Source organism: Plectropomus leopardus, chromosome 14 (genome assembly GCF_026936395.1).
Source record: "Plectropomus leopardus strain MGB_pleo_1.0 chromosome 14, ASM2693639v1, whole genome shotgun sequence".
NCBI lineage: Eukaryota > Metazoa > Chordata > Actinopteri > Perciformes > Serranidae > Plectropomus > Plectropomus leopardus.
In genome coordinates this window covers 18,615,940-18,631,171 of record NC_142189.1, presented here as the reverse complement: position 1 = coordinate 18,631,171, position 15,232 = coordinate 18,615,940, and the positions used below count along the sequence as shown (strand labels likewise).

The window sequence follows — 15,232 nt, the reverse complement described above, 5'->3', positions numbered from 1 at the left end:
AAAAGAGGAGACCAGCTGAATTAGAGAGCCATTACACAACAATAAACTGTAGGTTATGTTTGCATGCATGCTTCAAAAGCAGCCATTTCTATGTTTTACCTGGATTTGTGGTGTACTGCATTGCAATCATGAGCATTGAGGAGGCAGACAGATTAACATAGGCCGGGACTCCCCCCTCCCTCCGAGTGGAGCCCACTACAGACAAGCAAGGAAGAGAATAATAACATTTAATACATAAAACAACTCATACGTTGAATAAATTGCTAATTATCCCACCAAAACGGAACAGTTTCATCAGGACAGTAAGTGAATTAGTTGTCTAAATTATCTCATGATGATCATACTCACATATAGCCATGGGGAGGAAAGAGGTGCTCAGGTATTCAATGATGTCTTTGTGGAGGAAAGGGGGAAATGTGGCTAAAGTGGAGATCATAGTATAGGGCAAAGTGCTGAGAATATCATCACTGAGAAAGGGCAGGAGGCAAGTTGTTGTGTAAAATATGGACTGTCCCAGATCTGACGAGAAAGGGAAAAGGCAACAAAAAGACAAAGAGAGATACACAGACACTCATTCAATTACCAGCGCATACAGTATTCACATACTGTATGCAGCCACAGATGTCAAAATTTACATGACATTTCAGCCAGTAAATATTTTTTATATAACAGTATAACAATGGAAAAAAAAGAGAACAATTGGAATATGAACTTCAGCTAAGGGCAGTGAGCTTTTTTTTTAAAAAAGCCACTCAAGTAAAATTTGCCCTCAGGAAAAGTAGAGCATTCTAGTCAAAGGAGATGGGTTTTCATGCTTTTGAGCTTTTTTTAACAGTGGTAAAATATTCATGAAAAACAAGAGCACTGACTGTGATGCAGCCTTGGGCCCGTGAAAAACAGTGTGGAAATAAGTCATTCTGAGATGTATTCTAAACGTGTCAAGAAAAAAAATAAAATAAAATAAAACATTACATTTGACTATGTGTGTTTTCCATTTAACTTATATATTTGCACATGACAACATAAGTAAAACATTTCTCCCACTTTACATTACAAACATGCAGTCAAGTATGATACACAGAAGAGAAGGCCTATGTCTGGTGTATCCAATGGCTTATGAACGATTAAGTTGACAGGATCCAGCGTGCTCCCAATCACCCCATGCATCCCTCTCAAGATCCTCAGCAGGACTTCTCTCCTCCAGTTACAAAAGAGGCCAAAAAAGCAGCAGTGGCTTCATGCAGGCCAGACGGCTCGGGATGATGATGACAAACAGTGGTGCACTGGGCCTTGACTCACCATGCTGACCGTGCTGCAGCAGGGGCACCAGGTCAAGCAGGGTCACGAGGGTCACATAGAGGCCCTGATAGTCCAGAGAGGGGTACTCTGAGAGCTGAGCGTCCCGACTCTGCTGCCCCTGCCCCCCGCGGTCTGACGGGGCATCGCGCAGAACGCTGTAAAGGAGGGAGCGAGTAACTGTAGGGTTGATGGAACTGACTTGTGGTCTTAGAGATGGGGTGAGTGGGAATGGCACAGGAAAAAGACACATGGTCATGGGCACGGCCAAATTGGAAGCTTCCTGGTTCTCCTTCCTGCCTGTGCGGGACAGAATGCTGCTCCGGGGCGGGAGGGGAGGGGAGGGAGGGTAGGGGAGGGGAACAAGGGAAAAAAAGAGACAACAAAGACACAAAAAAACAGCACATTACATTGAAATGGCACTACAGAGACAGCGTAAATAGAAAAAAACAAACCCAGATAAACCCCACATAGGATGCAGTGTCTCACTATTTGACTGTATCACTGAAGGCACGGGCAATTTTTCCCTGCTTTGTCTGTTCAGAGTGACTTTAGATTCAATTTATCTCGTTTTGTCTGTCTTGGAAAACAAAAAAAACATGAGCACAAACTGCAATGATCACTGCATCTCATGCGTATCTGGTGACAAGGAGCAAAAATATAAAAAATGGCATGTTTTCAGTGGCAACCCCATACTTCTCCAAAAAGGCACAGTGCAAACGACTGTCCCTCGATGGCTGCCATCTTCCAATCAGCAAGGTCAGAGGCTACCATGCAAAAAGGCCAATGAAAAATCATAAAAAAAGAAATTTCCTTGTCTTTAGTGGGGCTGTCAAGGATGGGAGTGACACCAAATTGGTTCGGGAAAATACAGAGGTGACACTTTTGAAACATGCTTCAGCCAGTAATAAACATGTGTGTGAGGTTAGATCAAGTGCTCCTAGGTCACAGCACATGTTTATTGCACCAGAGAAATAATGTCCGTATGCATACGTTATGATACTGTACCAGTATCATCAGGAGAAATAATGAGATCCAACAGGCATATGGATTCAGGTTTCTAAAATAAATGTAACAACTAATCTACGGTAGAGGAGAAACTATAATGACAAAGGAATAGTATCAGGGGGGAGATGACTGGTAGCATTATGTTTGTGAGCTAATGCAGGATGGACAATTGTGTTTGCTGTCCCCTGGGGAAGGTGGTGGACATATTTAATTTTGGGAGAGAGGGAAAACAAAAGGAAAAACTAGTTGGGTTGAGTGTGGAGCGTCTAGGGTGGAGGAGGGGGAAGGGGCGGCCAGAGAGCATTGCTCTTTTTACTGCACATTATTAAAGAGCTAAGCTGTTCTATCAGGCAAATGAATGGGATTTATCAAGAGAGCCCAGATTATAAATGCTGATGTATTTTTTAATATTTTTTTTCGGAAGGTCACTCAAAAGGTAGAGTTACAGCATTCTCGGCAAGTGAGAAAGGGGATTTCAAGATTATTTAACATAACATTAGAAGCATAATGTTGAGGCTTAACAGTTTATACTGTCAACAGCAGAATGTAACATTTATCCCCTCAAAGTTATACTCTGTAAGATTTGAGTCAGTGTCATTCGTAAAGCTGCGTTATTATAAACTCAAGCAGTTCAAACTAACTCACAACAGACTGTATCCCAGAGTATGACTTTTTCACTGCCCATTCTCATATAGAAAACATCATTTTGAACAATGAACATAGAGATAAACAGACACGCTCACACGCATACACTGAACATATAGAAAGACACACACATATGTGCATACATACAAACATACGTACAAACGACACGAAAAATTACAAACATATACGACACATAAAACACATGTAGAAATGCACTGGTACAGACACATGACATACATTGACTGTCAATCCCTGCACTGTCAGTACAAAATCAATGACTTTGTCTGTGTGTAGCAGTAATTCAGAGCATAATCAGACTTCCTGAATTTATGGATTTACAGAACACTATGTCTAAACAATGCTGGATATGATTTCTCATCCCTACAGTCATCCTTCTCAGAGTGATACAGCTTGGCATGAAGTCACTGATGCAGAGAGCTCAATCTGACTCGCAGAGAAATGACAAAGCTATGCCTCATCTTTAAGGAGGCACATGTAATTGTCAGTAAACAAAAAAAAATTAACCCTTCTTTATTTTCTGTTCTGAAACTGACCTGTGCTGAACCTAAATTAGGTGCATGAATCAGCAGCAACCACCTACTTTGGGCCATTTTACTGTTTCTTTCCAGGAGCATGACACATGCCTGCTCCACTTTTCAAGGCTCACTACTCCCACTTTCTCACTCTCTTTCTTTTTCATTTGCACTTTTCTTTTTCTCTTTTTCCCCCACTGGGCTTCAGAAGGCACAGGTGTATAGATAATCCTGGAGTCCCACCGAGGAAACCAGACCACTGTAATGGTGAGGAAAATTACTCGTTCTCCATATCTGAGGCTAAGAGGCTCTTCTTTGGGAAAATATCGAGCAACTGTTGACAATGGCATCATAAGGAGCAATTTTTTAGCACTAGAATGGCGCTGTCTCTCAGAGGCAAAATCGCTAGTTGAGTTAAAGGGTAACTTCTGTATTTTTCAACTTGAAACTTTGCACTGGTCAAGATGTTTTTTGAATTTGCCCACTCCACCGAGTTCGAGTTGACTGACTTCTCTGGAATTGTGACATGAAACAGCAGTTTCTTTGTGAAATAAGAATGACCTCTAGCTTACCACCTGATAGAGTGTGCACCATATATAGGTTAAGGCCATTGCAGCAGCCAAGGTTTCGTCTGTCTATCTTCTGCTTTACTATCATTAAAAGCATAAAAAGCCTTAAAAATAATCTAAAAAAATCCAAAACATATAAAAAAATGACTGATAACAGTGCCACAGGCAGATCAAAAGTTAGGGTTGAGCTGTTGTCAAAGCAATGTGTAATAATAACAATGTAAAGTCCTATAGACAATATAAACTTTGCTATTAAGACTATTCTAAATCAATATGTTTAAGAAAAATCAAATCCCCCTACCCTACGGATATTGGTTAGAGTAGGATGCAATGTCAAACTGATGATGGGAATAATGTGTACCATATTGGCAATTCTGTCTGATATCGTCGTCATGGACCCTAACTGACATGGACCCTATCTGACATGGATCCTATTTGTTTTTGTTTAAATTACTGATGAAGACAACAATTTGTGAACATTTTACAGCATTGAGCGAGGCCGCTGAGGCTGGCAGCCACAAAACAGGCTGCAATGTAACCACTTAGAGCATCTGTGAACCATCCGCTTGCGTCAAGTAAATACAGAGTGTCTGACAACTTACAGAAAAAATCCCTAGAGACAGATAAATAAACAGTAATTTTAGGATTACTACAGCCAGCATATTTTGCCATCTAACCGAAGGAATTCAGGGTGTTTCAACCAAACAAAAACCGATGACTGTTGGAATTAAGGTATGATGAAACAAGAGGGCTTTGTGAGTTTTATTGTGTTTCAGTTGACTATGAATAAAGTTCATTTTACTTTGATAAAATTACCATTTATTTAAAAAGAGTCTGGTGGTCTATCTCTAGAGGTCCTTTCCATAATGCTGTCAGACACTTCTAATAACAATCTGAGCCTGTCAGTGACAAAAATTGACTGTGCACAAATGCCCCAGTGGTTACACTGAAGCCTGTTTCAAGGCTGTCAGCTGCTATGAGCTCATCATTATGGGATTTCAATTTCAAAAAATGTTGTTCCCATTAGTCACTTAGACACAAAAATATAGGATAATGTAGTCTAGGTTTGAAAGTACTGAAGTTACCCTTTAACACAGATTCCCACAGTTGCAGCGCCTGTCATGCTCTGTCTGTGCCAAAGACATATGAGAGGCCATGTTTAAAACAGCCCAGTGGCTGCTGGTGCTAGACAGCCCTTCAGCAAAGCACAAAGTATCCAGGATACTCTATGAGCATCACTCAGCAGAGGAATAATCCTTATGGGGCTGAGGCATAAAGTGTAGAATTGAGGCCGGCTGCCAATCTCAAATAGATTGCACCCTAAGCTGATAATAATGATAAAAGTGGGGCATTCAAGTTCAGCCTCCAGTAATCCAACCCTTCTTCTAAATTAGCTAATAAGTCAGGACAGCACTAATATTTTCTGTGAAGCCAGCAGGCAGTAAGACTAACCCAACCATATGACGTACCAAAAATATCCTATCACTGCAATGTACTTTGATATGGAAAGAAGCTCCAGCTGGAAAAGCAGGGACATGACACATCATGAAACAAGATGTGTCCAAAATGGCTGCCTACTTGACCTGTGCTGGAGGAGGAAATAACATGCTGTTCCTTTCCTTGGGCTTTCACAGCACCCAGGGGAGCGGGCTGACCCTGCAACTGTAGAGCCGGAGGAGCTGCTCTCCACCGGCCCCCTCTGGGAAGGACACAACAGGCCGCCCCAGGGAAGCGTTAATTTAGCAGGCGACCACTGAATCAATAAACATCAGAGCCGTCTATCTCTGCTGCTGTTTTAACACAACTCCATAGGAAATCTGCTCCCTCTTCCCCTATCTGTCAAAGCAGTGTAGGCAAGGCAGTAGATGCAGGCGGACATTTCCCTAGCTTCCTCTTGACTGTAAATTCATTTTAGCCAATTATTGTTTTCACTGTCATCCCTTTCAAGTGTGTCAGAAGAACCTGCTGTAAGTTATCTTTTCTGATCGTGAGAAGAAGCTAAATATCAAACATCCTACAGTCTGTTACTTCACCTGTAGGCTGCAGAGCGGGGTACTTACCTGAGCAGGGTTTGGGAAAAGTATTTCAGTGTGTTTGCAATGTCTGTTCCGGAGGGCACAGGGTAAATATTGTGTTGCACACGGTTGTGATACTCTTGCAAGTATCGTATCTTAGAGGCAACTGGACAAAATAAGAGCAGAGTAACAAGCAAATCAACACTAGTGAGACTAACATGTGAATCTGAGCACACAGATAATGCAAATAGAGCATGCATGAAGCTGTGTTGTTGTTTCTTGGCTGAATGTTCATGCAAACAGCATGTAGCATGGCCAATTATCAAGTTAAACAACAGCCAGTGTTCCCATGGCTCTCTGGCCTTCACCAGGTGACCTTTTTGGTAAAGCAGCGAGGTCACGGAAAGCCCTAGAGGACACAGCAACCTATTGCTTACAGAAATAAGCTCATGTACAAAAGGTTGCCAGTTCAAGTCCCAAGATAAGCTGGGGAAAATGCAGTCAGCATGAGAAATGAGAGAGGTCTTACTCATCTCTGAGCAGATGATACTGAGAGACATTTTAGCAACGACGCCTTCTATGTTCTCCCCCGGGTCACTGTTTTAGGTAGGAATTCTTTATATATTTGTGTCTGGTTAAATAAGAGTTAAAATAAGTTGGAGCTGATGATCACTGACCTATTTTCTGTGACTTTGGGCAGTGGTGTTTAGCTTTCTCCCTGACCTGTAAATGACAAACTCCAAAATAAAAATAACAGCTGCAGGCTCTGAGCATGTGTGGTCAACATTTGTGCTGCAAAACATACTGTAGCACACATGCATCGCTCTTCTTAAATCTAAACATCTTGACTGTTACATATTTTTTAAACAGTCTGACACCTGAACATGACAATATATTAAAAATATGGATATAGCAGCTGTCAATTTGTTGTTCTCTGTTGTTTTTCTGATATTGGCCTGTTTAATTCTTCCATGTATTGCCCACTCTACACAATCAGCAACACAACTATATGCAAAATGAAACAGAAGCCTCAAACACCAAGCTTAACCCCATATTTTGTATACTTAAGGATGTTCATGTGTAGTCAATATCTGTTCTGCAAAACATAATGTAGGACATATGCACCTTTCACCTTAAACCGAAACATCATGCATGATTATATTAGATTTTGCTGCCTAAACACAGCAATGAATTTAAAAAATTGAATACCATCTTCCAATTACTTGTTTTTTTTCTGATAGTGTGGTTAATTCTTCCATATATTGAATGCTAATCAATATTAGCAGCACCCAGTTTTCAGTCCACTGAAACTGAGGCCCCAACTGAAGTGTGGATGTGTGGTCGACATCTGTCCTGCAAAACACACTGCAGCGTGTGTCTCTCTCCTTAAACCCAAACATCTTGCATAATTATTTTTTTTCTAAATATTTTGATGCCTTGATATAGTAATAATTTTTTTTTTTAAATGGAGATAACAGCTACCAGTTTGTTGTTTTTATGGTACCAGCCTGACTAATTTTTCCATATATTGCCCACTAAGTAATATCATATAATTGATATGGAAGCCCCAAACACAAGTTTGACCCATATTTTATATATTTAAAGATGTATAAATGTACGGTCAACATCTGTGCTGGGAAACATGCTGTAGAACTCTTGCATCTTTCTTTTTCATTCTAAATATCTTTAATGCTTATATATAAAAAACAACAACATTTTGACACCTAAACAAAGCAATAAACAAAAAACTGGAGATAAGAGCTGCCAATTTGCCATTTTTTTGATACAAGTCTGATTGATTCTTCTGTATATTAAGCATTCAACAATATTAGCAACACAAGTTTTAGCAAATTGATACTGAAGCCCCAAACACCAAGTTTGACCCCATATTTTATGTACATAGAGATGTGAGGTCAGTGTCTGCTGCAAAACTGAAGCACACATGCACCTCTCTTCTTAAACCTAAACATTTTCAATGATTAGATTTTTTAGAATATTTTAATGATGATAAATAGAAAAATACTAAGATAGCAGAGATAACAGCTGCAAGTTTGTTAACAATATTAGCAAAACACAACTTTTAGCCAGTTGATATGGAAGCCCCAAACCAAGTTTGACACCATATTTTGCATACCTAGAGATGTGTCGTCAGTGTCTTTGTTGCAAAGCATACTAAGCACACATGCATCTCCCTTCTTAAACTTTAATATTTTGCATGATTATACTTATAAATAGAATCATCTGGAATGATTTCTTTAGATTATTTTCACGCCTAAACACAGTGATAATTAGAAAAAACATGAAGATAGCAGAGATAACAGCTGCCAATTTGTTGTTTTTTGCTACTTGCCTGATAAATTCTTTCACACATTGCCCACTTTACAATATCAACAACACTTAACTTTGAGCCAATTAAAATCAAAGCCCAGAACACTAGCTTTAACCCCATATTTTATACACTTAAATACAGATGTGTGGTCAACGTGTGTGCTGCAAAACAAACTGTAGTATACATGCTTGTCTCTTCTTAAACCTTAACATCTTAATTGTTGTTTTTTTGGGGGGGGGTTTGTACATTTTAATACCAAAACACAGTGATACATATGGAAATATGGAGATAGCAGCTGCCACATGGTTGTTTTCTGTTGTTTTTCCAGTACTTGCCTGATTAATTCTTCCATTTATATGGCTATTACAATATTTGCAAAACACAACTTTAAGCCAATTCAATTTGAAGCCCCAAACATTAAGTCTGACCCCATATGTAATATATTTAAAGCACCAATATCTGATTAAAGTGTGCAGAGATCATTCAGTAATATGGAGGGGAGTCTAAAGCTAGAGGTTGCTGTCCACCTGTTTCAAAAGCAAACGGAGGACTGAGGATGCAATGAACAACAGCCTTGAGGACGCTGTGATCAAACCACATTATTGATCAATCTATTGCCACCATATTGTTCAGCAAAGAACCTGTCGGGTCGACCTTGAGACCAGAAGCACACCTTGCCTTCTGCACGCGACTCATCCCGCCACGTCAATCAAAATAAATAAATAACATGACGACGTAAGCCATTAAATTGTTTTCCCTCTTAACATGCCGAGAAATCCACATCTACACAGTGGCTTCCTGTGTGCTTCGCTGAGCCCTCCAGCCATCCTCTGCAGTGAGAGGACGTGTTGCAACCTGCCACGGCAACCACGGTTTCATCACCAAGGACAGCTCCCCTCATTCGCTTTCTTGGTTAAAACAAAAATTTCCAGTTTCTAACCCCCATGACAAGACAGGAAAAAGAGACACACACACAGCCGTACTTACACTGCTCTGCCTTCGTAGACATTTCGTAGACACTTGGGGAAACATAAAAGCCAGAGTGTCAATTGTTTTAGTGTTTTTTTTTCCTCCCCGGCGTTGTGTTTCCCTCAGTCGTGAAAAAGTGAATATACCCCCCTTGCAGCCCAGGCTCGGCTTGATTGTACCACTCTGCGCGATGGATTTATACACTGTGGCTTTTTCAACGGTGCTGCGGTCGCTTTTAGCGGAATTAAAACGAAGAGCAATTTTTGTGAGACTGTTTTTTGTTTTTTTTTATCTTAAGAATTTTATTTTTTTTTCGTGGCGGAGAGGAATGTTGATATACATCTGCCACAACGCACCTTTCCAAATGGACTGATCCGCCTTTGACAAATTGTCATTCAAGAATTACAACAACCCTATCAGTCCTGTTTGAGCTGATTATAGGAGAGGAATACCAAGGAAGGAAAGGTGTATTTGCAGAGATATTCCTTTTGTATCAGTGCTGCATATAAAAGGCAAAACGTGCAACAGATGGTTGTCACACTGTTATGATCATAAACCATGACGTGACATGAAGGGAAATACATACATTTTTGCTTGTTTAAATGTTTTAGGAAATTCTCATCTTCATTTTTTTGTGATTGGTAATATTTCATATGTTTGGTAGCACAGCCACATTTTAGCCCCCTTAATTATAAGGTTTTATTTAATGTAAAAATGTAGGGGAGAGCGGGGTCAGTTTGGACATTTTTTTTATCAACATGAAATAACCTTCCATTTCTCACAGACTGTTTGAACAACAATGACAATATATTTCACTGAGATAGTCTTCGTAGTCTTCATTTCAGTGCACTGATTGGCGCAATGTGGTGACTACAGGCTACATGTTGCCTATAGATTTATGTAAGATATTGAGCTGGTTGTATTTTGCCAAAAAAAAAAAGAATTACAAAAATGTAAAACTGGTAAAATAATTGAACTCTGCCCAAATATTTCAAAATTCAAAATATGGGGTTGAAATGTAGGCCGGTGGGTTCATGCAGTGAACTTAAATTAGTCAGTGACTTCAAGGTGGGTCTTATTCAATCAGGACAAGCCTTTGTCTTGTTTTAGTCCCATTTTTATTAATTTGTAAAGAGGTAGGAACTATAAACAACACTGTCCCAAATGCCTTTGGGTAACTGTCTCAATCATTCCAGGGAGAGCAGATACACTTGAAAAACAGCCCTCCAATGATATTGTCACAACCGGCCCTACGTGACTCCTGTGTGTCTGTGTTAGTGTGATTTTTGTTTATTTTTTTCCAGTCACTTTTGTGTGTTTGGTGTGTGCCTGTTCTGTTTTGGCTTTGTCTGTTCTTGATTCTCCCCCTATCCCCCTCGTCTGCATTCCTTCACTCTACACACCTGATGGCGCTCATCAGTCTACACACCTGCCTGCAATCAAGCCTATACCTACAAGAGAGCCAGCTCTACAATCATTCCCTGTTGGTTGTTGCCGAACACAGTTTGTGCCAAGCCAAGTCCAGCTCTGTTTCTTACCTTTTCCAGTTTTTGTCCTCTTGCCTGTTTGTGTTTGTGACCTCTTTGTGATCTTTGCCAGGATTCCAAGCCAAAAATCCTGCCCATACCTCCAGCTGAAAATACCACAACAATGTGGATCACACCTCACCTCAGCCAGTCATCCTATCTATCATTTTCCTGCCATTTCACAATTGTATCGAAGAACTCTTTCTTTTTTCCTAAAATCTGTTGTCTGTCTGCTTTTGGGTCCTCAGTCCCAAGTGTGACAGATGTGGTTTTATGTGTGTCATAACTAACAAACAATGTGGTAAAAGAAAATGATAAAAGGGTTAAATATGTAATTGCAGGCTTCATTTTTCAAAACTGTGAATAAAATTTGAGGAATAGTCATAGGGTCTCCACTTTGAGGCTGAAAGTGAAGAGGCTGTGGCTGAGTACGAATATGATGATTTGCAAAGGCATATTTGTTTTCTAACTGGCTAAAAGGCTAATTGTTCCCCTGCCCAACTGACCCCGCTCGCCCCTCCTTATATACTATTCTTTAAGCCTGAGATAAAAACAACATTTTCAATTGAAATTCTGCATCATTTTGTGGTAGCAAAATGCAATTAAAAGATAAACAGACTTAAGGGGTTTGAACTGCTGACAGACTGAGAGACCCTTCTCATCGTAGTTTGTGCCAAGAACTGCTGGAGTATTTCCATCTCATCTCCAGCTGATCGAGAGCAACATCCTGTCACTGCACCCTGGGATGACCCCTCTGCTTCATACTGTTTATGCTATGGAGCAAATACTAAGCATTTTCCAAACAACAAATTGGCCTGTATTTTTATTTATATATTCCATGGCTTAGAAAGAAAGCATACCACAACAGATATCATATCAAAGTCTTTATACAGGGAAACATTTAGATGATCAAGTTTCGTTTTACACATCGGAAAAATCCAAATACAGTAACAGGGTGTGCATGTGTGTCTTCTGTGAATGCAGTTCTTGCAGATGTCAGGGATGCGGAGGTGATCTCTGCCGGTATTCTGGGATGTGATGCATGATCCATCCAGCCGGGGCCAAGAGAGTCACAGCAAACACACACATGGCAAAGACAGATTGCTGTAAGAAAGTCCATCAGAACATAAACATAAATGCACAAAAAACGATTTTCATTACACTTTTTTTGTGATCAACCTTTTAATGCTTTTTCATTGGTGTACAAATATGTATTCAATCTTTCAAAACACAAATTCAGGAAAATTTGATTGGTATAGAGCTCAATGCAGCATCACTCAGATTTACAGTGAGGATGAAAAATCACATGGATAGTTAAACATTAAATTGTGTGTACATATATACATGCATACATTGCACTTCAGCATGTGGATGCATGCACATATGCACACATACTTGCACATACACATACATATACATGTTAATAAACAAATATATCTACACAATACACATATATTCCATATTTGCTGGCTCAGAATTATACTAATGACTGATTTTTAGTGAGCACTTTAAAGTCCTGTGGTTTAGCTCCAAACTTCTGTCATCGGCTACGTGTTGAATACAGGTGATTGAACACCTGTATCCACAACAGAAGGTCCCAATCTCAGTGACTCACCATGTGATTTAACAGCAGCCCCCATTTATAACATTCTGCAGTGATTGTCCCTCTGCACTCTGGTATTCCTGACCTGAGCCAGGCTCTGTAAAAGCCCCTGTGCATGTCCCTGAGGACAGATCAGCAGAGTTATAGTGGCATAAACACTGGCCGCTGTGTTGCAGTTCCATCATAGGATCCCTTTACAGAGGCCAGAGCTTCACACTGACTTATGGATAACAAATGAATAAAACATATCGCCCACTCTACAGACTGGGGAGCACAGTTTGCTTGAATTCCTCGCATTAGGGGAAATACGATGAGGTATAACCGATACTGACTTCCCAAGTCTGTTTCACTGTTCGTGTGCCGATATGGTCCCCATAATGTGATTAATTTTAGTGCCCACTTAAAAACATTAATAAAGTCCCTGATGTTGTGTTACATTTTGCTACAATCAAACAATGTCTGTCCATTCAACTTCTACATAAATTACTAACAAAAATATTCAGACCTACCACTGGCCCGATCTTGTCCTTAGGAGGCTTGCTGTAGATTGATCTGTGATTTTGCTGAATAGCTTTTGCGATCCTGAATGAGGTCACAGTGGGTATCCTAAGAGGGGAGAACATCTTACTGCTCAGAGTCACTCAATCTAGAGGAAAATGTTAACGTTCCTGTGGAATTTCTTCTCATATCCTGTGAGATACTAACAGATAGTCACAACTTTCATCTAATTCCCATCACTGCTCCTGGGAGGAGTTTTCTCCATGGACCAAAGACACTCATGTAAACATACTGAACAACTTCACATTATGAGAAGAAAGCTGGCCTTGTTTGTGCAACTGTTATGAGCAATGAAAGAAGAAATTACCCCAAAATTACCAAGAACTTGGTAAAAAGTACAAGAAAATTACCTGGCATTAGTAAAAACAAACAAAAGAAAAAAAGAGAAAAGTCTAAAAATGGCAAACAAGACTTGGAAAGAGGGCTTTAAGAAAATTACAATAATTCTGTAACATAATTACAAATACCTTATATGATCATCATAAATACAGATTCTTCAACGGACATTGTTTCCCTGTACATTTTTTCTAATTTCTTGCAATGCGTGGATCTTTTGCCAAGTTGCTCATTGCCTTTTAACCCATGTTTTTGAAAGAAATCGTATCATTTTGTTCAGGGTTTAAAGGTTTAAATACTTGTGAATGGCGTCCGAAAGCAGCACAAGAACAGTGGTGTCACTCCAGGTTTCAAAGGGTTAAAATGAACTTTTGACAGCAATTTCAGTTTAAAATGGAGTGTTAAAATATAGTGTTCAAGATAGTAAGAAACTATCATCTGAGCCAACATTTACAAGTACTTAAGATATGCTTTCAATGGATAGAGGGCATTTTTGGCAGTCAATTAAAATATAAGTATGATTACCATGCAGACAAAACTTTAAATAACTGTAGGAGTAAGTCATATCATAAAAAGTGGACAAAGTCTGCCAAGATTCAAAGTTAGAGTTCTTTTCAGTGTCTTGCGTATGAATCAGTTTTGTTTGGGGTTTTTTTTGCATAGACTTCTGCACATCATTAAAAATGCCAAATGTTAACATTAAAAGGTTTCAACTGATTTACTGGGCATGGCTGCAGAGTTGTGATTAAGTAGAAAAACAGATGAATAGTTCTGGGAAGAAATGATGCAATGCATTCCTGATTAAAATAAAAAACTTTATGGGTAGCAAGTACCAGACCTGAACCCTAGCAGAAAAATATAAAAAATAAAATAAAAATATCTTAAAAGTCCTTTATCATCATATTATCTAGGCTAAAAAAAACATGCAATAATATAAACACAGGGTCACTCAATTCTCTTCTCAATAATCTTAATTAATGACACATATTCCCCTCACTTTACCAGATTAGAATACTCTTAAATTTAAGTGCTTGAGCTCCTGAATTATTAATGTAAGAGCAGGCCGGTGAGCATAAATAACATTTATGGCTTGACTTTAACTCAACTTGTCTTTACTCTTACACGAGTCACATTGAGATGGTTTCCAGTTCCTTTTTCAATGTCATGTGTATAAAATGGGGGATTCTGTTAATAGAAAACTGCAAAAATGACCTTGAAGTCCATAAATGATTATTAAAAAGAAAAGCTACAGCCTACAATATGCGCCAGAGACGTTTTGACCTACATTACAAGTATTGTGTCGCCCTCAACAGGAGAGCAAGAGAATTTTAACTAAATGACAGCGTACAATACAGACATACACCCGTTCAAATAGAGGAGAGGGGTTCTCCCAGCAGCATATTATCATGGCCCACATACTGTAGCCTAGAGAAGAAGATTTTAAGGTATGACATAAGTCATCATAGGCTAGTAATTCCATGAATGACAAAAAAAAAAAAAAAAAACAAAATGACAACAAAAAAGAGGCTCATATGATGTTTGATTGGGGACTTAAATTTTCATTCAGTTCAATATTGAGTTCTATGATTACAGACAAACAAGGCACACTTCAAGTACTGTTCATTCAGTGACATCTGCCTTGGGTTGAGCAAACAGATATAAAAAATCCAGATATGAATAGAAACAGAACAAAAATAAAACATAAAAGAAAAATCAAATACATACAGATAAAAAAACAGGGCTACCTCAAATCGTTTTAAACACATTTAGTAATGAAAAAAACTTAAGAGCTTTCTCGTCTTTAACAAGTTTCAGTTGGGTTTAATCGTGAAAATTAAATCTTAA

General features: G+C 39.2%; 2 protein-coding genes across 9 annotated transcripts in view; both read right to left on the bottom strand.

Moving 5' to 3' along the window:
- Nucleotides 1-9,578, bottom strand: part of unc79 (unc-79 homolog, NALCN channel complex subunit) — a 46,783-nt gene extending 37,205 nt beyond the window's left edge. For 3 of the 8 annotated variants that reach the window (XM_088087566.1, XM_088087568.1, XM_088087569.1), the window contains exons 1-5: nucleotides 9,383-9,577; nucleotides 6,112-6,232; nucleotides 1,300-1,613; nucleotides 349-519; nucleotides 100-195 (exon numbers count right to left, since the gene is read on the bottom strand). In XM_088087566.1, coding sequence (XP_087943692.1) covers nucleotides 100-195; nucleotides 349-519; nucleotides 1,300-1,613; nucleotides 6,112-6,232; nucleotides 9,383-9,404 — 724 coding nt within the window. In that variant the 5' untranslated portion in view covers nucleotides 9,405-9,577. Of the gene's footprint in view, nucleotides 1-99; nucleotides 196-348; nucleotides 520-1,299; nucleotides 1,614-6,111; nucleotides 6,233-9,382 lie in introns of all 8 variants that reach the window. The other 5 variants (XM_088087570.1, XM_042501466.2, XM_088087567.1 and 2 more) reach the window with 4 other exon arrangements.
- A 2,183-nt stretch (nucleotides 9,579-11,761) lies between these two features.
- Nucleotides 11,762-13,221, bottom strand: LOC148187460 (cytochrome c oxidase subunit 8A, mitochondrial-like). Its single transcript, XM_088087514.1, has 2 exons — nucleotides 13,003-13,221; nucleotides 11,762-11,994 (listed from the first exon to the last, which is right to left on the bottom strand). The coding sequence occupies exons 1-2, from the start codon at nucleotides 13,114-13,116 to the stop codon at nucleotides 11,887-11,889; spliced, it is 222 nt and encodes a 73-aa protein (XP_087943640.1). The 5' UTR covers nucleotides 13,117-13,221; the 3' UTR covers nucleotides 11,762-11,886.
- Between the last annotated feature and the right edge of the window lie 2,011 nt (nucleotides 13,222-15,232).

Bases quoted from the DNA above. Each gene is read 5' to 3' on its own strand.
- LOC148187460 (XM_088087514.1), bottom strand. From the start codon at position 13,116: ATGTTCTCCCCTCTTAGGATACCCACTGTGACCTCATTCAGGATCGCA. The intron at 11,995-13,002 runs GTAGGTCTGAAT...ACTTTCTTACAG, and splicing joins AGGACAAGATCGGGCCAGTG to CAATCTGTCTTTGCCATGTG.